The sequence below is a fragment of the Saimiri boliviensis genome, chromosome 7 (assembly GCF_048565385.1).
Source record: "Saimiri boliviensis isolate mSaiBol1 chromosome 7, mSaiBol1.pri, whole genome shotgun sequence".
Taxonomy (NCBI): domain Eukaryota; kingdom Metazoa; phylum Chordata; class Mammalia; order Primates; family Cebidae; genus Saimiri; species Saimiri boliviensis.
In genome coordinates this window covers 88,419,529-88,442,268 of record NC_133455.1, presented here as the reverse complement: position 1 = coordinate 88,442,268, position 22,740 = coordinate 88,419,529, and the positions used below count along the sequence as shown (strand labels likewise).

General features: G+C 36.5%; 1 protein-coding gene across 4 annotated transcripts in view; it reads left to right on the top strand.

Annotated features, from left to right (window-relative positions):
• Window positions 1-22,740, top strand: part of ITPR2 (inositol 1,4,5-trisphosphate receptor type 2) — a 497,691-nt gene that overhangs the window by 254,775 nt on the left and 220,176 nt on the right. For all 4 annotated transcript variants that reach the window (XM_003926591.4, XM_074402941.1, XM_074402942.1 and 1 more), the window contains 3 exons: window positions 2,725-2,853; window positions 4,042-4,162; window positions 17,373-17,563. In XM_003926591.4, the coding sequence (XP_003926640.3) occupies window positions 2,725-2,853; window positions 4,042-4,162; window positions 17,373-17,563 (441 nt within the window). The remainder of the gene's footprint in view (window positions 1-2,724; window positions 2,854-4,041; window positions 4,163-17,372; window positions 17,564-22,740) is intronic.

The window sequence follows — 22,740 nt, the reverse complement described above, 5'->3', positions numbered from 1 at the left end:
TGCTAGCAATATAAAACTGTCTACATACCCTCATCTGGTGCTTCCTCTTTTGGTGAAATATGCCAAAAAAGTCTGAAAGTAAAAACAGTAATTTTGCACAATTCTTTATAATAGAAAAAAAAATTCACATCATAAAAGATGAACAAGAAGGAAATAACTAAGAAAATAAGAAAATGATTTGTAATATTGGTAATGTGTACCTCAACTCATTCCAAAAATGGTTTAAAGCATGATGGTGCATTAGAATGATGGAATAAACATAGCCTTTTAAAATAAGTATTTAGATAATGACAGTACATGAAAGTGTTTTATAGGAAAGAATGTTATGTGAATAATATGTGCAAATGGATTAAAACTTTTAAACTATGTATTATACATAAAAGATCATTTGATATGATGTAATTTTGAGTCATGTCCAATCTTTATTATAAAGAGACAATAAATAAAAATAAAGGAAAATTTAAAAATTCATATTTATGAGGTTCTTTTTGCCCGAAAAATTTTAAAAGCTTTTAATAAGTGGCTTCCTACATTTCTTCACTCTCCATGATATTATAGTATATAATGAATATGTTGTCATTCATAGGGGACAGAAAAAAAACCTTGAAAAATTATTTGAATTTCTTATTTAAATGAAATGAGGAATAGGTTCCACATAGCTTTGTAAAACACAGACTTCATAATCTGGGATATTGAAGAAAGTCTTTATCCAGAAATAGATTACTTTAATGAATCTACTGACTAAAAAGCAAATTTCTGGGTGGTATTTTGGCAAGTGTCCAGCTGCAGGAAATGCAGTGTGGTATATTCTAATGACTCCAGAGAGCCCCACACAATTGCATGAAGTGCCACAGAATGAGGGAGGTCATTTGTTTTGGTTATGATGGAATTGGTCTGCTACCTCTTTAACTTTAGTATATTTTTAGCTTATGTATCAGAAAGGTTCACTGTAAAGCCAGTATTAAGATGATTCTAAAAGAAGTAAATCCTAATTCTTATCCATCATAGGAAGATCAATTTTATATTATATTAGATCTGGGACCATGTAAATTAAATTAAATTTTAATCCTAGGTTAGATGTTTCAGGAATATAGCCCAACCTAAATTTAACCTAAAACAAGAGTCCTTAATCCTTCTTTCATGTAAAAATTGGCCAAATTATTCATTCATGTCACAGACATTTGTTGAACATCCTGTGTGTGCCAGGCACTATGTTATATGCTGGAACAATAACTAGAATATTACATAATTTGACATAATTTATTTGCATTAATTGCACTGTACCTGCAATTACCTTATGAAGTTAGACACACTAAAAATCTTTAAAAACAAAGTCAGGTAGGGGTCATTTAATAGCTAAGGGGAAAGTAACCTGCTCAGATGGGAAGTGAGTTAAATGCAAAACAACCCCTGTTCTCTTTCTCCCACCTCCATTTGGCAAATGCTGGTATTAGTGCTCCCAGGCTCCCAGGACACATGGTTTGAGTAGGAAAATGTTCTCTTTTATGAATTTGTGTGAAAGCTTTTAAAACAATATCAGATTAAAAAAAAAAAACTATCAGATTAAGTTACATTGACTTATTCTTTTGGTTAAGCATCGTATTGAAAATTTTTAAAAATTACATAAAAATTTGGATTGTCTGAGAACATCTGGCCACCATATTAACCCATCACAATTTTGTGAAAATTTAAACTTTCTGTTTCTGCTCCAGTTTTTGAGTCTTTTCTCACATTCTCTGCTCACCACTCCCACTTCTTTTTCTTTTTATCTCCATGTTTTTCTGTCTTTTCATCAGCCAACTTTTGTGTATGTATGTGTGTTTTTAATTAGGTATCTTAGCTTTTGCAGTTTGTTCATGCTGACATTGAAATTTATAGCAAAATGCAAAATGACAAATTTCTGCTTCATTTCATCAGATGTAAAGATCGGAGCAGGAACCAGGACTACTCTTTCCTGGTCTTTCTCCAGCTCCAGTATTGTTTCTTTGGCTGAGTCCACTGTGAGAATAATGCATGCAAATATACAGTTCCATGCTTCTTACATTCTCCATGGCTGAAAAATGTCGAAATTATTGGGAAGGGTTTGATTTATCTTTTCCTACCTTTCTGTTTTCCTCTCCAGATGCTTTCTGTGTTTGTGTCCTCCAATTTGAGCCAGGGTTAGGAATGTTTGGAATTACTAACTACCATTAATTACCTTTCTTATACTTAAAATGACTGTTTCATCTTTGGTCTTTTTATACCAAGTGGAAAAGTGTTTTTCAGCAAAGCCAAGCTTGGAGACTGAGGGAGAGGTTGGTGTGCAAGAGAAGGGAGGTGCAAATTAGGAAGAAGAGGCTGGGGGTCTGTGAAAGAATTCTGGTCCAAGACTGAAATGACAAGCTAACTTAAAGGAGAAGCTACTGAAGGATGGTACAGTTTTCATGATTTCAGGCTGAAATGCTTCTCTTCTAAGCAACTTTAAAAAGCAGAAGGGTGTGTACCTATGCAACAATCTTGCATGTTCATCACATGTACCCCAAAACCTAAAATGCAATAAAAAAAAAGAAAAAAAAAAAATGAGTTGAATACTGAAGAACCCCTTTAAAAAAAAAAAAAAAAAAAAAAAAAAGCAGAAGAAATGTTATTGAAAACTATTTCAGAACAATTTTTAGATAGTTCCAATGCTGAGTTGTACTTTAAAAATAGGATAAAACATATTGAGTTGTTTTGTTTTCTGTGCAGGTTTGCAATACAACTACAGACAGGAAACATGCAGACATCTTTTTGGAAAAGTGTGTTACTGAGTCAATAATGAATATTGTGAGCGGCTTCTTTAATTCTCCCTTTTCAGACAACAGTACCAGCCTCCAGGTAAGTTAAACAAATGCAAAAGCATTTTGTTGTGAAGCCTTTCTCTTATTTGAGTAGGAGAAATTCTTTTCTGGTCAGGAAGTCATTTCCTACACTTTCGATGTTTATTCTTTTCTTATGTTATTTACTATTATGCCTCTTTCTGAGTTTACTAAACTTCATTTAAAATAAAGAGACCCCATCTTTAAATCGAATTATTTTTCCTCTTTCTTTAAGCAGAGTAAGAACTTTTATATCTGTATGTTGATTGTTTGATAAGTGTTGAAATAACTGCATAATTAATTCTTTAAACAATAGACATTTTGCCCCTATAGTTTTACTTTAGTAACTTATCCTGAAAGAATTAGCAAGGTTTATATAATAAAATTTTAATCCAGGTATTTATAATACTAAAAATTTAATCAATTAAATATCAATAAAAGGAGGAAAAGCTAAATAAATTATGGTATATCTGTTGGATTATGTAGCAATTAAAAATCATGTTTTAAAGGGAAAACTGATGACCAAGAAAATAAACATGAAGTAATATTAGACCACTGAATTCCATTGTAGTATTATCCAAATTTATTTGCATAAGGAATATACAAACATACATGTGTCAAAAAACTCAGGAAGTAAATATCTTCAAAATGTTGACACTGTCTCTATGTTGTAGGATTCTTGATGATTTACATTTCTGTGGTCCCTAACTATTCTACAGTGATTGTGTATTACTCTTATAAAAATATCATTTCAATTATACTTTCTTTAGGGAAAAATCTTAAACTGTTAGATAGAACCGTAGGAAATTGTTTCTGTAGTTCAAAATGGTCGTCTCCTCTACTTGCCCATCATATGAAACCAAAACCAACCAACCAACCCAGAAACACTTACTCATTTGCACTTGGGAATAAACCATGGATTATTAAAGATATTCATCTCATTGGCTTCAATAAATGGCATATTTTTCTGATTAAGAATATAATTAAAATGCAAATAATCAATTTTCTATAGTGTGTAGCATGTTGCCTCTCATGAAGAGAGTACCTAATAAATGTGTGTTGAATAAAGTATTTATTAACTAGTACTGAAACTTGAAAGATTGTATTGTAATTTATTTTGGTGACCGTTTCTGATAATGCATACATACTACATCAGGGGTGTTAATGGTTTAGCAGTTCTATTTGCCTACTTCCTTTCTGGTTTTAGACACATCAGCCAGTTTTTATTCAGCTACTGCAGTCTGCCTTTAGAATTTACAATTGCACCTGGCCAAACCCAGCACAGAAAGCCTCCGTGGAATCCTGTATCAGAACTTTGGCTGAAGTGGGTAAGTCATGATTTGGGTTTTACTTATTTTTACATTTCTTGAAGAAATTGGGTTTTTGGCTAACCGGCAACACAAGCAGCTTCCCAATGTACAACTTAATAAGAAAACAGTTATGTTTCTGTTAAATTGAAGAGCAGCCACCAGCATATGATTCCAAATGTCACATACTTCTTGGGAGAAGGATATAATCATCATATTAAAAATCTTAAATTTATATTGCATATGGAACTTTAATATGGCTCAGTCAGATTTTACAGGATTTTAGTTAATTGTTACCTCAGATTTCATTTTGGAATTGTCTTGTCTATTGATTGGCCTAATTTACTAATACCTTCATATGAAATAGGACTTTTTGAGGGTCTTATAGTTTTCCAATTTTGTCTGAAGTCCATCAATATTTAATGAGGACTTATTATATATAGAAGACTTCAGAAATTACAAATGAAATTTAAGGCAAGGGAATTACAACTAAAAGAGGGTAAGTAGTTTCTAGAAGAGTTTCTCATAGATTCTTCTTTGTGTGTGGAGGAGGGTGGGATGTGTGTGTGTGGGAGAGGGAAAGAGAAGGTTAATAAGTTATTTGGGCCACTCTCAGTGGTAGAGGGGAGAGGAGAGAAGAGATGCAGACTTGGCTGTACTGAACAAAAAAAGGAAGAACTTGATCATTTTCTCAACAAATGGTGGCTCCGCAGGCATTGGGAAAGGAAGTATTTCATGATCAGTCATCATCATTGTTAACATTTATTGAGTACTTACCATGTGCAATGCCAGCAATTTATATGCATTATCTCATTTAATCTTTATATAGGTTCTTTAATTATTTACATTCTGTAGTTGAGAAAACAGAGAGTTTTATAACAGAGAGTTATGTAATTTGGCCAAGGTTATTGTATAGCTCAATAAATATGGGATAATTGAATAAATGACTTCACTAATTAATGACCATTTAAAATGTTTTTAGTCGTTTCTTCCTGTTTGTAATTTAACTTAGGTTATTTTATATCAACAAAAGTGACAGCCTCAATTCCAATTTGAATACATTGAAAGGCAGTTGTAACCCAAGAAGATCAACTGAAAATTAATAGAACTAATAGACTAATAATACAGTTCACTTAGGTAATTAATTATAAATAAGTGTTATACTGAAAAGACTTTCTGTATACCAAAAAAGAGAATATAATATGAAAAGGATATCATTAGCAATAGCAACAAAAACATTAAACATCTAAGAGTAAACAATATGAGAGAATAAAATGTTACTATATTAAAGGATATAATATTTTAATAAATAGAGAAACATACAATTTCTTGATTGGAAAATTCAATTGAGAAAGATGCCAGTTCTCCTTAAATAATCTAATAACTTTAATGTTTCCACACCTGGAAGCATTCTTTGCACATACCCTCCTCACCTCAGAGCCTACATGAGCTGGGATCCCCCATGCTGGGCCACACCCCACAGGGGTGCTATCCTTTTGCAGCTTGGCCTCTGCTACCCTCCTATGGAGGGGCACTGTCCTCATCTCCGGTCTTAGTCTGTTTTGTGCTTACTCTGTTTTGTTCTGCTATAACAGAGTGGCCGAGACTGAGTAATTTATCAAGAATAGAGATTTATTTCTTACAGTTCTGTAGGCTGGGAAGTCCAGGATGGAGAGGCCTGCATCTGATGAGGGCCTTCTTGCTGTATCATCCCATAAGGGAAGGCAGAAGGTGGTGGGGGGTTGGGAGAGAGACAGAGAGAGACAGAGAGAGACAGAGAGAGAGAGAGAGACAGAGAGAGAGAAAGAGAGAGAGAGAGAGACACAGAGAGAGAGAGAGACAGAGAGAGAGAGAGACAGAGAGAGAGAGAGAAAGAAAGGGGGCCAAACTCATATTTTTATTAGAAACCCACTCCCAGGGTAACCAACCTACTCATAACAGCATTAATCCATTCCTGAGGGCTTTGCCCTCTTAAAAGTCCCACCTCTCATCTCTGTTGTATTGAGGATTAAGTTTCTGACACGTGAACTTCATGGGATACAGTAAAACCATAGTGCCTCCCTTGGGCTGGAAGTAGGTTAGGCTGCTGCTCTGGGTGGGGGCATCCTCTTCACCTGGCTTGGCCTCTCCCTCTCTATCCTGGATCACTCCTTTACATGGATACATTCCTCACCTGTAACCCCTAGCCCAGGCTGTTCCTCCCATGGACACCCTCCTCTGCCCACTTGAGTTCTAATTCTCTGCAGGCAGTCCTCCTACATAGACCTTTCACTCCCTTTTGGGCTCCCACATTCTGGACTGCCACAGCTCCTTTGCGCATCTTACCCAGCATGGACACTTACTCTGCTGCACTCCTCCTAAAGATTATAGGACTGACTGGTTTGGGAAGGGAAGTGAAGAGGTACAGGAAGAGGAAGAGACCACAATAGGTATCATATCAAAAATAAAGAAGGACACACAAAAATAAAGAAGGAGAAATAAAGAGAACCTAATTTTTATTTTAAAAAGATGCACAGTGGAAAGTGTTCAGAGAGATAAATAAAATTTTAACATTGATTATCTGATTGTCTCTGAGTGAAGGATGATGTGTGAATATGCTTTTCTTCATTATACTTTGATGTAATTTTTGGTAATTTATTACTTTCAAGTTATACTAAAACAGCAGTAAAAGTATTTTTATTTGAGCCAAATCATTTAGGAAACATATTAACCATTAAAAGATAAAATCCAAAGGAGAAGCAAAGAAATATGATGGTGTTAATTTTTACATAGGAATACATTGTCTTAGCTGCTAAGTATTTTTCTGTATTTCACATTTTAAGGCAGTCTCTTCTCTTTTCCTTCTTTCTCTCTCCTTCCTCCTCTTGTTCCTCCTCCTCCACCCCTTAATATTAGCAAATGCAAGGAAAGTACCTGTTGGTCCTACACAGAGCATAGAGGACATGTTGCTGATCACATGTATAAATTGAGAGAGAAAGAACTTGGAGCCACAAGTGAAATTCCATGTTGTGACTGTCTTCTGAATTCTGACTTCAGTGATATACATTGTCTAATCCAATCAGTTCATGTATAGAGTTGCAGAGATTTGGGGTCTTAATATAGTTACCAAAACTACGTTACTCTAAATATATCTTTTATTTCTACGTAGTAAGATTTCATTTCCTACCATTTCCATACTGGCCAAAGCATTATAATTTAAAAGGAAGTTTTAGTTCCTTTCTGTGTGCTATAAAGACATGTATGATAAGTCTAAAAAATAATTATATTGAAGTTTATAATCAAGATAGGTGAAGAGTGAGGTTTCTGTATGAATCTGTTTTCTCTTTGTGAGATGACATGCTTTCTTTGTTTTCCTTGTTGTTCCCTTCCATCTGACCAGTTAAAGCTCTGGATATTCTATCCCCACTCTCCCTCTGCATTTGTTCCTCCCCTCCCCTCTCCCTGATTGTGGCCTCATTAAAAATAAAGAAATTACTTTCTTCTTGGACCACTGTAGGAAATTAGTTATCTCCTTCTGTGTTTCCTTATTCAAATAAGCCTGATACCAGAGTAATCTTTTTGAAGTGGAATTCCTTCTTTTGGTTTAAAAAATCAACACTACATCTCCAACCATCAATAACATCTCTTTGCCTAATAACCTAAGGCTAGATTCCTCATGGTTACATCTAAGATGCTCCAGCGGTTGCGGTGAGCCGAGATCGCGCCATTGCACTCCAGCCTGGGTAACAAGAGCGAAACTCCGTCTCAAAAAAAAAAAAAAAAAAAAAAAAAAAGATGCTCCAGCATGCCTCACACTAGCTTTCTACAGTTTCCACCATTGCCACTCCTCAGCATCTTTCCCATCACTCATTTTTTTTTTTTTTCTGTTCAAATTCCTCCATAGGCATCCTTGGCTCCTACATCCAAATTCAAACTCTTCCCCCATTGGTCCATGTATGCCTTTCTTAGTGTCTGTGACATGGTTTGGATGTTTATCCCCTCCAAATCTCATGTGGAAATGGGATTCTGATGTTGGAGGTGGGGTCTGGTGGGAGGTGACTGGATCATAAGGACAGATCTCTCATGAATGGTTTAGTGCCATCTCGATGGTGATAAGTGAGTTCTTACTGGGTGAGTTCCCACGAGATCTGGTTGTTTAAAAGTCTGGAACTTGCCCCCATTCCTTGCTCTTGCCCTTGCCATGTGACCCCGCCTGCTCTCCCTGTGCCTCACGAAGGGTGGAAGCTTCCTGAGGCTGCACTAGAAGCTGGATAGTTGCAAATGCCATGCCTGTATGGCCTGCAGAACGATGAGCCAGTTAAACTTATTTTCTTCATCACTTATCCAGCCCCAGGTGTTTTTTGTTAGCAATGCAAGGATGGCCTGTTACAACCTCATTTCATTCTAACTTACCTCATCACAAGTACTATTCTCCTCTCCCATATTAGATTTTGAGTGGCAACAGTGAAATAGTTGTCAAAAAGAAATTAATAGAAAGTTGTTCTCTAGGATGAAGCACATGATAGAAGCATAGAACTTTGAGAAAAAGCATGCAAGAATTTCTTCCATATCATTTCACTTAAAAAAGAATTTTGTTCCATGTGTTTCATAATCTTCAAATGATTTGGGGGGATTAATACTGGGTATGTTTTGGCAGCATAATCTATTTTCCAAGCGGAAATTCCATAAGATATCTTTTACAAATGTTTTGAATAATAAACATCAATTTCAAGCCAGTTGGTCCCCAAAAATTTGTAAATGTAGAAAATATTAACCCTTTGAGAAGACAAATTCAGTTTCTATTAAATAAACACATCTATTTTCATCTATCTAAGGTGTCGTGGTTGATTTTATAAAGAGCTTAACATTATACACCCCTGTGATCACAGTTTTTAAAAATTCTATTATTACTAAAAAAATTAAATCAGAGCAATTTATAAGGTAGGACAATATCATACAATTTTTACACACTTATTAACTCAACTGATTTATAATAATTCTTCACTATCTAAAAGGCATTATTCTAGTTTTTGGGGAAATGAAATATATCTAACCATATTTTCTACCCTCAATGAATTTCTAGTATATTGGGGTAGATATAATATGTACAGAAATCACAAAGCAGAATAAAACTAAGTATCCTACCTGTTATAAAATTCTAGAGCCTACAGTGTCTACAGAGCAGTAGATACTCAATGTATATTTATTACATGAATAAAGTAAATGAATTAAAACAAATAAGTGAACGAATATCTTATTCTTCTCTCTGGCTGCATAACATCCCATTGCATGACTATTAATATAGATTTAACCTCATTATTGGATATTTATGTTGTTTGCAATCATTTTGCACATGTGAATAAGGTAAATATCCAAGAGTGGCATTTCTGGGTTATTTCACTTTTGACGGATGCTGCCCTGTGTAGAGACTGTTCAGTTTATACTCCACTAGCAATGTAGGAGAATAACTTTCTTCTTGATAATGCAGGGTGTTAGATTTTTGCCAATATTGTAAGTAAAAATATTTTTATAGTTTTAATGTGTGTTTCTCTTTTTTATGAGTAAGAAGAAAAAATTATATGATTGGTATTTCCTTTTCTGTGAAAGGTCACTTCTTGTGTTTTCCTTATTTCTCCTAATGGGTTTTTTTTCTTAATAATTTGTATAACCATTTAGGCATTAAGAAAATGAACTCTTTGCCTATAAGTAGCAATTTTTTTCTCTCCTATTTTTTTTTTTTAAAGACAGTCTTGCTCTGTCACTCAGGGTGGAGTGCAGTGGCATGATCATGGCTGGCTACAGCCTTGGCATCCTCAGGCTCAAGCAACCCTCCCACATCAGCCTCTCGAGTAGCTGGAACTACAGGTGCTTGCCGCTCCACATGGCTAATTTCTGTATTTTTTGTAGAGGGTTTTCTTTTTTCTTTTTCTTTTTTTTTTTTTTTTGAGACGGAGTTTCACTCTTGTTACCCAGGCTGGAGTGCAATGGCGCGATCTCGGCTCACCACAACCTCCGCCTCCTGGGTTCAGGCAATTCTCCTGCCTCAGCCTCCTGAGTAGCTGGGATTACAGGCACGCACCACCATGCCCGGCTAATTTTTTTGTATTTTTAGTAGAGATGAGGTTTCACCATGTTGACCAGGATAGTCTCGATCTCTTGACCTCATGATCCACCCGCCTTGGCCTCCCAAAATGTTGGGATTACAGACGTGAGCTACCATGCCTGGCCAAATTAATTTTCTTATTTTGTCATTTGAACTTTTATTTATTTTTTGGCGTGCAATATTTTTAAATGTTCTTTCAGGATTTTAGGTTTTCTTTCATCTTTGGAATAGCCTTAATCAGTCTAAGATGTTTTTTGAATTCTTATTGGAGAATTTTCATAGTTTCGATTTGTCTGTTTGTGTTTTGGGAGTTGTTGTTTAAAATTGGGAGCTATCTGGGATATATTTAGTTGTAAGGTGTAAGGTATGGAATCAACTTTATTTTTTTTCCAGATGACTAATCAAGTGTGCCAATACTAGTTCTTCAATAACCCATAAAAAGCACACGTGTTATTCAATATAAGGATTGATCCAGTATAGTTGAGTGCCAGACAGGAAAGATGCATTTAATGTATTTAATGTTCTTCCTGTTTATGTACACTGGCACTTCAGTACAGATTTATTTGTTGTTTGACATGATATAGGAAATGTACCACTCTCTGCCCGTGCCATTCCACATTCCTGTGGTCCACCTGGGCCTGTATGTAGAACTTGACAACCAATCAGGTTTTCTAATTAATGCTTACACTTTCTGTTGCCTTTCCCCACTACCTGTCAGTTTATCTATCTAAGATTTTTCTCATGGCACCTATCACTGCACTGTATGTATTCTCAGAGATTTTGGTCTGGCAGGTACCATCAGTAATGCCATCTAATTAAATATTTTTTACATAATAAGCAATATTTAATGAATAATAATTAGAAATAGACTTTGATTACATCTTAAAATCACTGCAAAGACTTGTCATATCCAGAGAATTTCTGAGATTTATAAGCCTAATTAGCAGTTGCCTAATCATAAAAAAAATACCGTGAATAAAGATAGCTCATTTTAGAGAACTAGTTATCTCTTGGCAGAGCTCTACAAAAGATAAATGCATCGCTAACAACCCATCCTCTCTCCTATTAGTTTTTTAAGGGATCCATGTACTTACTCACTGACAGTGTATCGTTAACAAGGTGTATCTCAATTGCATTCTAGCTTAGAAGTGGAATAGGAACAAGTGTTTTAAAAAATATTTTAAACTTTGACGTGACCCTTTGTATTAAAGTAGATAGTTGGAGTTAACGCTATAGGCCAGAAGAATGGCTAACTGTAGTAAATTTATTAGCTCTTCCTTATCGAAAGACAGATGGGGCAGAGAATAACCACTAATCCCAAGAATACATTCTAGTTCACATTTTGGCATGCAAGGTATATACGCCGGAATTTTTCTTGCTTAGTAAGAGTAAGCTATGTTTGGATTGTTTTTGATTACATTTGAAAAATATTGTTCAGTTATTAATGTCCTTGTAAGTAAAATAATAAATTAATTATTTCCATTTTTAGAGGTAAATTTTTTTTTCTGCTTTAATTTTTAAGCAGTGGACCGCTAAATTAGTATTGTTAATTTTGGTTTCTGATTAGTATTTACACTATTTGGACAGTCCAGTGAATCTGTTTCAGAGCATGTCTTTAGAAATATTTGTGTTTTCACAATTGTTTGGAAAAACTTTGTCTACAAAGTGGACTTACTTTGACTCAAAATCTCTTTTTCTCAATTGCATAGTTAATTTTCTAATATTACTTAGAAATTGTCATTTAGCTCTGCTCAAAGTTTACCTGCAGTTGTGGAAAGTAATATATTTTACCTTGCTAATTTTTACTGTAAAATTTATCTGAAGACTGAAGACTAGATAATATCAATTGAAGTGGACGATTTGAGGGAAACAGAAAAACTTTCAGTAGAGTTTGAGATCGTGGAGTCTCCCCAGCCTGGTTTGTCCATGGTGCTGGCTATACAGAAATGTGCACTAGCAGCAGCTTACAAGAGATTCTAGAGGTGGATGAGATTTTCCTGAAGTCACTACTAAAAAGGCTGCATTGTTAATAACAGAGGTGCTGCCATTGGATTAAATTTCCAGTACTGTCATTAGAAAAATATTAATTGAGCACTGCTTTGTATAAGTCAACACTTATTTGATGGTCAGTTTCACCTAATGTACCTGATTCCTAAAGGGGAGATAAATCCCAATATCCTCCCCAATTTGTTTAAATGTCAGTGGAAACTGGTTTGTAATATGTTTTGAGAAACACTGAAGTTTATAATTTTTATTTTCATTGCTTAGGAAATAACATAGAAGTAGTATTGTCTTCTGTTTGATTTTTGAATGTTTAGAGCAAATCCAGTTTATGTGTGAAGCAGCCAGAAAAGGATGAAAATCTTGCCAGGATTTGATCGTGGTGGTGCAGGATTAAGTATTTATAAAACTATGTGTTGCTTGGCAGTGTTGAGGCTGTCTTTCCTTCAGATGAAACAGAAGTGCAATTGCACTGCTGTACGTGAAGGACATAAACAGAGATATTGCATGCTTTGGGAAAGGGAAGTGTCTTATGAATATTAGGAAAACATTCACTAGGGAAATCTGAGCAGTGGTAAAATTGATTGTTTAAGGTTGCCTGATAGCTGTTATTATTTCTGTTAAAACTTGAGTGCGTTTCTGTCTAAATTGGTGCATGTTTTTGTGTGGCTAGTGAATATTATCTATTTTCTTTCATCCTTTCCTTTTCCTCTCTTCTTCTCCTCTCCTCTTCTCCTACTTCTCCTCTCCTCTTTCCTCTCCTCCTTCTTCCTCTCCCTCTCTTGTCTCCCCTCTCCTCCCCTCTCCTCCTCTCTCCCCTTCCCTTCCGTTCCCTCTCCTCCCTTCTCTTCTTTTCTTTCTTTGTTAGAGACAGGATCTCCTCTCCTCTCCTCTTTTCTTTCTTCCCTTCTTTTCTTTCTTTTTTAGAGACAGGGTCTTTCTGTGTTGCTCAGGCTATATGCAGTGGCTATTCACATCATAGTGCACTACAACCTCGAACTCCTAGGCTCAAGTGAGCCACCTGATTCAGCCTCCTGAATAACTGAGGCTATAGCTGCATCCAGCAAATGGTCTGTTTTCCAACAGGTTTTTGAGTATATTTAGGCATCGGAGAATTTTCACCAGCAGATTATATTATCTACTATTTACTTTCCTTCCATTATACGCAGCAAGCCAGATTTTCTATGTATGTGTCTATTTGTCTATCTGTGTATCTATCTGTCTGTTTATCCATCCATCCATCCGATTTCTTTTTATCACTTCCTTCCTATTTTCACTCATTTAAAGTAAGCCTTCTGGTGACTATCATTATAACTTTAAATGTGATCCTTATAGTTCTGCTTCTTGATTAAATAGCTTTAAACGATATCCATATGTTCCATACTGTGAAAAATAAATTAACGTATTTCCTTCATTTTTACCTCTTTCTCTATTTTATATTCCAATTTTTGCTTGATGTGTTATTGCTTTTTCATTATGATTTGTGATATTTGTATTTTGTTTGGAAATATAATCAAATCTTTTCCCATATGTTGATAAACATTAAAAATCAATTATCAGGCTGGGTGTGGTGGCTTATGCCTGTAATTCCAGCACCTTGGGAGACTAAGGTGGGTAGATCACCAGGTCAGGACTTTGACACCAGCCTGGCCAACATGATGAAACCCTTCATCTACTAAGAATGCAAAAATCAGCCAGGTGTGGTGGCACAAACCTGTAATTCTGGCTATACAGGAGGCCGAGGCAGGAGAATCACTTGAACCCGGGAGGCAGAGGTTGCAGTGAGACAAGATTGTGCCACTGTACTCCAGCCTGGGTGACAGAGACAGACTCTGTCCCCCCTCCAAAAAAAGTCAATTATCGGAGCATATAGATCAGGCGTCCCCAAACTTTTTACACAGGGGGCCAGTTCACTGTCCCTCAGACTGTTGGAGGGCCGCCACATACTGTGTTCCTCTCACTGACCACCAATGAAAGAGGTGCCCCTTCCTGAAGTGCGACGGGGGGCTGTATAAATGGCCTCAGGGGGCCACAGTTTGGGGATGCCTAAATAGATTATGATGTGTAATATTTTCCATGGTATAACCATTTAGGACAAAAATGTATCACTATGATATTAAGACTTTTCCAAGTAGAAGAGAATTTTTCAGCCATGGAAATAGCTCATGGATCTTCCTTCATTTGTTTCTAACTTTATTTTCTTCTTCAGGTTTATAATTAGTTGCTATAGTTTCTCTTATCCATGTGGACATTAAAACAAGTTATCTGCTTTTTTTTTTTTTTTTTTTTTTTTTTTTTTTCTGAGACCGAGTCTCCCTCTGTCACCAGGTTGGAGTACAGTAGTGCAATCTTGGCTCACTGCAACTTTCACCTCCAGGGTTCAAGCAATTCTTCTGCGTCAGCCTCCCGAGTAGCTGGGACTACATGCACGCACCACCATGCCCAGCTAACTTTTGTATTTTTAGTAGAGACCAGGTTTCACCATGTTGGTCAGGATGGTTTCGATATCCCGACCTCATGATTTGCCTGCCTTGGCCTCCTGAAGTGCTGGGATTGCAGCTGTGATATTTACTCTTTCTTTAGAGTAATTTTTTCATAGGGGGTTCATTGAAGAATTTCTGAGCCTTTACATATTCTGAAATGTTTTTACTTCAGAATTACATTTGATTTTTAGTTTAGATGGACATAAAGTCCTAGTTTCAAAATGTTTCATCTATAAAGATATTCTGTCTTAGTATTCAGTGCCGCTGATGATAAGTCTGATGCTGGTCAGATTCTTTTTAGGAATCACCTTTTCCCTCTGGAAGTACTTGAGATTTTCTCCATACTATTGACATTTGTGTGGTTTCTACCGCTGGCCATACATTAGCCTAACTGAGTAGTAGCTTAAAACAACAGAAATGTTACTGCCTCACAATTTGGAGGCTAGGAGTCTGGAATCAACGTGTCATCAGCACCATGCTCTCTCTGAAGGCTCCAGGGAAGAATTCGTTCCATGCCATTCTCTTAGCTTCTGGTGTTTGCCAATAATCCTTGGCATTCTTTGGCTTGAAGCTGCATAAATCCAGTCTCTGCCTCCATCTTTATCTCCATCATGTTTGTCCCTTAGGTATTTCTCTGTGTCTCTCCTTTCCTTCTTATAAAGACACCAGTTGTGTTGAATTGGGGCCCACCCTGATTCAATATGACCTCAACTTAATTTGATTACATCTGCAAAGACCCTATTTCCAAATAAGGTCTCATTCAGAGGGAGTGGTGATTAATACTACAATATATACTTTTTGGAGATGCAGTTCAACCCACAACAGCTTCTAAAGTTCTACCAGAATATGGCCAATATGCTTACTTAATCCTGTTGAACACATTGTGGACCTTTTCAATTTGGAGATGTGCATGTGTTTTAAGCTCAAGCAAATTGTCTGCTATTATTTTCTTGATAATTTCTTCTCTCACATTGTGTCTGCTGTTTCTTTCTGAAACTTATATTTGTTAGATGTTTACATTCCTGGGTTGACCCTCTTAATTTCACAATCTCTCTGTTTTATTCTCCTTTTTGATTTTTCATGCTTAATATTTAGAAGATTCCTTGACTTCCTTTCCGGATTACCAACTGTGTTTCTATCAATTATTTTTCAGCCAATTTTTGACATGTTTATGTAGGCAATCACATTTCAGTTTCTAAGAAGTCATTCTTCTTTCTGATTTCCTACTTTTGTGGATGCAGTATATACTCAGATTCTCTGAGGACAATAATTAGGATTATTTAAATATTTTTTGCTTTTCCCTGAGTCATCCCTGTTTTCACTAGGGTCAGTTATTGTTAATGGTATTAATTTCCCTTGTGATCCTTGGTGATGTGCTTGTAATTAGGAAAGTTGGTAATGACTGGCATAGGTTTCCATTGCAGTCGTAAAGCCTGTTTCTTTCCTAGAATTCTTGTATAAATGACAAGGCTGACCTGGAATTCTGTATGAGGGGTCAAAGGGATCAAATGATATGCAGGCTTTCCTTTATGCTGTGTGTGTGTGCATATATGCATGTGTGTGTATAGCAGAGGTCAGGCTGAGAACACCAGTAAGTGTTAAAGTAAGGAGGGCTTTGCTCAGGGGTTGGAGGCTTATGTTATTTCCTCTCTTAGCTGGTGCTGCCTCTTCTCTCTCCCCACATTTTACCTCTTACTTGGCGATCTCTGGTGTTACTTCAAGCTGCACTCTGCTTCTCTATCAAGTTCTAACACCTTCATTTGGCATTCTTTCCAGTCAGGTATTCTACTTTCTTGAGAGAACATTTCTTCATTTCTCTGACTTTATCCTCTGGGTAAAAACTGCTTCTGCCAACTGCTCTATGCTAATCAGAGGGAGGAGGCCTTAGCTTCCCATCTCTTCAGCTGTTATTCTTTATGAGTTGCCCTACACCCCTAACACACTTTGACTGACTGTGCATCTGGGAAGACCTTTTCTAACTCTAATCTCTTGTGGGGCAGCTTCTTCTCTTCCTTCTCTGATGGACTAATCCCGTCTTCATTTTGCCTTGCAAAAATGCTTCAACATTACTGTTTTGTGTGTGTGTGTGTGTGTGACAAGCATCTTCAATTTTCAGTATTGTTGTGACATAAGTCTGTTAAAATATAAATTTTGGTGGATCTAGGGAAGAAAGAGAGACACATATTGAGATATACCCTCTTCCAACGCATATTTTTACACTCTTTAACTTTTTATTTCTACTCTCAGATGTTTTATCACGTACAATTTTGTGTGCACACAAACACTACTTAAATTAATGAATGGAGTGGAAAAATCATATCGTGTTTTACGTCTACTTTCTTATTTATGTTGGCATCTGGAAAAGTACAAATATGCTGGTTGTTATACAGCGTTTTTCTGTATCGATGTTGTATAAAGTGCATTTCAAGCATGAATCATTAAGAAATCAAATAAGTTCTTGAATGTTTCATGAACCCACTTTACTAATTGGTCTTATGAATTGAAATACATTCAAGTGAGAAGCTTTTACAGTTATATAAAACAAGTTAATGGCAGAGTCTAAAGATTTGATAATTTTTCTTTTATGTTTATTAGATTGTATGGATAATGTGTGAGACACTTTAGTCAAATTAAGAGGGAAACATTTTAAATCTTTATTTTTCAGCAAAAAATCGTGGAATTGCCATTCCAGTGGATTTGGACAGCCAAGTTAATACTCTTTTCATGAAGAGCCATTCAAATATGGTGCAGAGAGCAGCCATGGGTTGGAGACTATCAGCTCGCTCTGGGCCACGCTTTAAAGAAGCTCTCGGAGGGCCTGCTTGGGATTATAGAAATATTATTGAAAAGTTACAGGTATATGAGAACATGAAATGGCATTAATATTTTCTAAATTACATTTTTTGAAAATATATAGTCACACAAATAAAATATGGTTAAAAATATCAAGTTCTATTTGGGGACCAGGCCTTGCTTTACAACTGTCTACTACCACTACTCTTTTTAAACATATAGCTTCCATATGTTGTGAGTTATTTTTTAACGAATGTATATTAATTACTGTGTTTTGATAATATGGTAGTGAGTAGTGGGTCTGAATATCAAATAATAATCATAATACCAATGATAACATTGGTTAATAAATTACATATTCATAATCTTGCTTCAACTTATCTTTTGGTATTCCATTCTAATCCTTTGGTCAGAATGACCCAACCACCTTGCTCTTAAATTACTTGTATAGTATCTCATTCTTGATTTTAGCCTGGAAATTGTATTAGTTTGCCAGGGCTGCTGTAACAGAATGTCACAGACTTGGTGGCTTAAACAACAGAAATTTATTTTCTCATAGTTTTGGAGGCTAGAAGTCCAAGATCAAGGTGTCAGCAGGGATGCTTTCTTGGAGGCCTCTCTCCTGAGCTTGCAGATGGCTGACTTTCTGCTGTGTCCTCATCGGTTCTCTCATCTGCGTTTGCAAATATCTGTGTCCTAATTCCTTCTCCTTGTAAGATACCAGTTATGTTGGATTAGGGCCCATTCATATGAGCTCATTTTATCTTAATTACCCTTTTGAAAGCCCTGGCTCTAAACAGAGTCACATTCTGAGGTACTATGAGTTAGGGCTTCAACATATGAAATTTGGGGGGGGGTTACAATTCAGCCCATAACAGACATCTTCCTATCCACATAATTAGTATAATATTCCATAGAGTTGAATTGGGGTGTAGTTTGAAGTTTTTTTCCTGCAAAATGGCTAAGACATGGACTGAAATAAGTATTATGAGAGATCACATGTAGATGAGTGTTATATGGGATTAGAAGGACAAGTTAGATTCAGAGAGTATGAGAAACTTAAAGGGTGTGAGATGTTAAAAATTTGGGGGAAAATGCCATTATAAGTGGTCCTTGATTTGTAAGATAGTGTTATCAAAAAGAGACTAGAGGAAGAGAGAGTAGTGAGAATTTACTTAAGATCTGAGCCAGGTGGTGATATGGACGGAATGAAGAAATTGGTGCTACAGACAATAATGAAGGCAGGGTCAGCAGACCTGGAGACTCCTGGATGGAAGTAAAAAGAGGGCATGAGAGGAGTTTAAGAGGCCATGATGATTGGAAACTAGGTGGTATTATTAGGACTGTGTATTCTAAGAGCAGAGGGAAAGAGAATGCAATAGGAGGGCAATGGAAAATGCAGTGAACTAGGCTAGCAGGCTACTGAGTATACTGGAAGTTAAGTCTATATTTGAAGATAATAGTTGGAGCAAGGATAGTAGTTTGTATTGCTTAAAGAGAGACTATAATAATAAAAATAAACAAAAAAGAACACTTGTGAGCAGCTAAGAGTAGCGGAATGGCCACATCATGAGTGAAGAAAAAGCAGGGTCAGAAAGGAGGAGGGTCAAGGTCAGGAGAACAAAGAGAGTGGAACATTTCAGAGGAGAGGTAAATAGTAGTGTCAGAAAGCCCAGAGAAGGTATGCCTTAAACTTCTTTTAATAGATTGATATTCATTAAGTATTTATTTAGTGAAAATTCTAAACTAGCCACTGTATGAAGTGCTAGAGAGAGAGAGCCATGGGGTCTATGCTCTTCTGGGACATGCATTCTAACTTATTAAATAAATGATAAATTGTTAGATAATTAAAACTGCAATGAATAAAATAGCAGCATGGTGGAGAATTACTGGGAGAGTGATCCTGTAATTGTGAAGTTCCTTTCTACTAGGGTAACAGTTGTGTTGAGACCTGAATAATAGGAGTATTCCAAGATTTGGGTTCAGAGAGTTTTATCGGAAGGAAATAGGAAATTTAGAAGTGCTTAGGCAGGAATGAAGCTGATTTTTGAAGATCTAAGAAAAGTCCATTGGAGCATGAGTTTAGTGAATAAAGGAAGAAAATATTATGAGCTAAAGGGCCAAATCATGTAGAGAGTTATATGGTGCTGTGGCTGTGCCCCAAGTGTTTGTGTTCTCCCCTGCCTCAAATTCATATGCTGAAATTCTAACCCCCAAGGTGATAGTATTAGGAGGTGAGGTCTTTTGGGAATTGAGATTACTGTCCCTATAAAACAGGCCCATGCAAGCTCATTCAGCCCTCCACCACGTGAGGACACAGCAGGAGAGCGACCGTCTGTGAACCAGGAAGTACGTCCTCACCAGACAACAATTCTGCTGGTGCCTGATCTTGGACTTCCCAGCCTCCAGAACTATGAGAAATAATTTCTGTTGTTTATAAGCTACTCAGTTTATGATATTTTGTTACAGCAGCCTGAACAGATTAAGACACGTAGGAAGGCATTTCAAGTGTACTCTAAGTGTGATGGCAAGTCATTGAAGATTTTCAGCAGAGGAGAGGCTGATTTGGTTTACTTTTAAAAAGATCACTTTGAATTTTGGGTGTTTTATAATATCCTGACATGGAAGCAGTAAATCTAGTTAGGTAGCTTTGCATTAATTCAGGCAAAAGGTGATGACAGGTTGGCTTAAGGAGGTAACAATAGTAATGCCGAGAAGTGTGTGCATTTTGTATAAATTTAGTTGTAGAACTAATAGAACTTGGTGGATGAATTGATGCATTGTAAGATGATAGAAGAATCAAGGATGACTCAGTTTTGATATGATATGATTGTGTTATTTACTAAAATAGGAAGCAATGGTAGAGAAAGAGGTTAGGGCTAAGTTGAAATTAGGAGTTCTATTTGGGGAATTTTAAATTTGAGATGCCTATTTAGATACCTAAGTGACTGTGTCAACTAGGCTGTTGGATATATGACTCTGAAGAGGTTTAGAAAGATGTCCTGCTGGAAATATAAATGTGGAAGTTCCAACATATAAATAATAGTAAAACCATAGAATTGGATGAAATTTCTCAGAAGAAAGTGTAGGTATCAAAGAGAAAAGGAGCGGGCAGTACCAGGAATTGATGAAGAAATAATAAGGACATAAGTGGAAAATAAAGTGTGGTGTCATAGAAGTCAAGAGAGAAAGTGTTTCAAAGAGCAGAAACCAGTGTATAAAATGCTTAGTGGTGATTAAGATGAGGCCAGGCAGTAAACCACCGAGTTTGGGTGATGATCACAGCTAACTGGTGCTCAATAATAAAGATTGTTAGCATTTATATGGAGTAAGTGACCAGTATGTGTTAGAGGCTGTTCTGTGCTCTTACCTTGAATCCTTGCAGCAAACTCACATGATTTTTAATATCATTATCCTAAGCTTTCATGTAGGGAAACAATGACTTAAGGAGGTTGTATGGTTGGCTCATGACCAAAATATGAGATAAAGACAGAATTCACATCATAGCAGTTAGAGCACTGTTTGTTTAGTAGATGAAATAAAGATGAGGTAATCTAAACAACAGGGACATTTTTGGGACATTTACTTAAATATTGTCATATTTGATAAGCAAACAATCCCTATTTTTGTATAATACTTAGTTTCCCCCTTTATTTCCTGTTAGTCTCTTTTAATTGTTTTCAGAAATTTCTCAGAAAGCTTATTTAGAGTGGTTGAAGTAGAAATGATCACTTTTGCAGAAAGAGAAGACTTAAAACAGGAATTAACATGATTCATAAGAAATCAAGAAGGTGACATCCCCATCTGTGCTTCTGTTGCCTAGAGTGACAATAAGCAATTGGCAATGTTCTGCTTAATAAAAATATGCCATAGCTAGGAGTGAATAAATTGCTCCTTTACATAAGATTTTTTTTCTTCTAACATAGTTTAAAAATAAAAGGGAGTGCTTTAACCATTAAAGAATGTTTAGGAAATTATAATTACCTGCAGTTCATTTTAGAAACATATCAGTTAAGACGGTTACAGTTTTAATTAACACAACATTCCACTAAAAGTGGCTTAAATAATAAAGACCATATCATTTCACATAGCAAGATGTGAAGCTGTGGCTCTCCTTGAGTTTGATAATTGTAGGCCTGGGCCCCTAAAACCAAAGGTCTGTAGGCATTCAGCTGGTCTCCCAAGGTCACATGAAGGCTGCCTCAGATTTTAGATTCACACCCTCAAGCTGCCTTGAGAACAGTAGGTGGTTTTGAAAGAATCTCCCCACCTGCAGCACATACCCCACTCTCTCAGTGGACTTCACCTGATGTCTCATTGACTGGGACTGTGTCACATAATCATGCCTAGACAGATTGCTAGAGGTGGAAATGGAATAACCATGCCTGGCTTGGAGTAACCAACCTTGACCTTAAGCTGAGGAGGCTCATCCCCTGAGAATGTCATTGCCAGACTCAGAAATTACTTTGAGATTCTGTTAGCAAGGAAAAGGGTAAAGAAAGGCTGTTGGGTAGGTGACCAATAGGGTCTCTCAAAATATATAATTTGAAATTCTGTTGAATGTCATTGAACCCAGGTATAGTACTAATATTGCTTCAAATAATTATTTCAGTGATCTTTCCCATTGGATGAAATAATTCATTCTGAATGACCAATGACACATGGAATTTTTTTTCTTTTCAAGACAGGGTTTCATCTGTCGCCTAGGCTGGAGTGCAGTGGTGCTATCTTGGTGCTTACTGCAACCTCTGCGTCCTAGACTCAGATGATTCTCCCTCTCCAGCCTCCTGAGTAGCTGGGACTACAGGCACAGGCCACCATGCCTGGCTGATTTTTGTATTTTTAGTAGAAAAAGGGTTTCACCATGTTGGCCAGGGTAGTCCCCAAATCCTGGCCTCAAGCAATCTGCCTGCCTTGGCCTCCCAATGTGCTGGGATTACATGTGTGAGGCACTGCACCTGGCTGGAAATCTATTTATATTTATCTGTCACCTGGGTATGCCCCTAGTTTTTTGCAATTTAGTGAGTGCCTGACATATCTCCATTATATTAGGCACTGCAGGGCACATAAAGTGGCTTAACTGACTTTTCCTTTTATAGGTGTATATCCTTAGAAATCTTATAGCTACCTTCCCCTCCTTTATCTTGTAAATGAACACACACACACACACACACACACACACACACACACGGACCCAGGCAGTATTAATACATAAAACCAGACTATAATTATGGCACAGA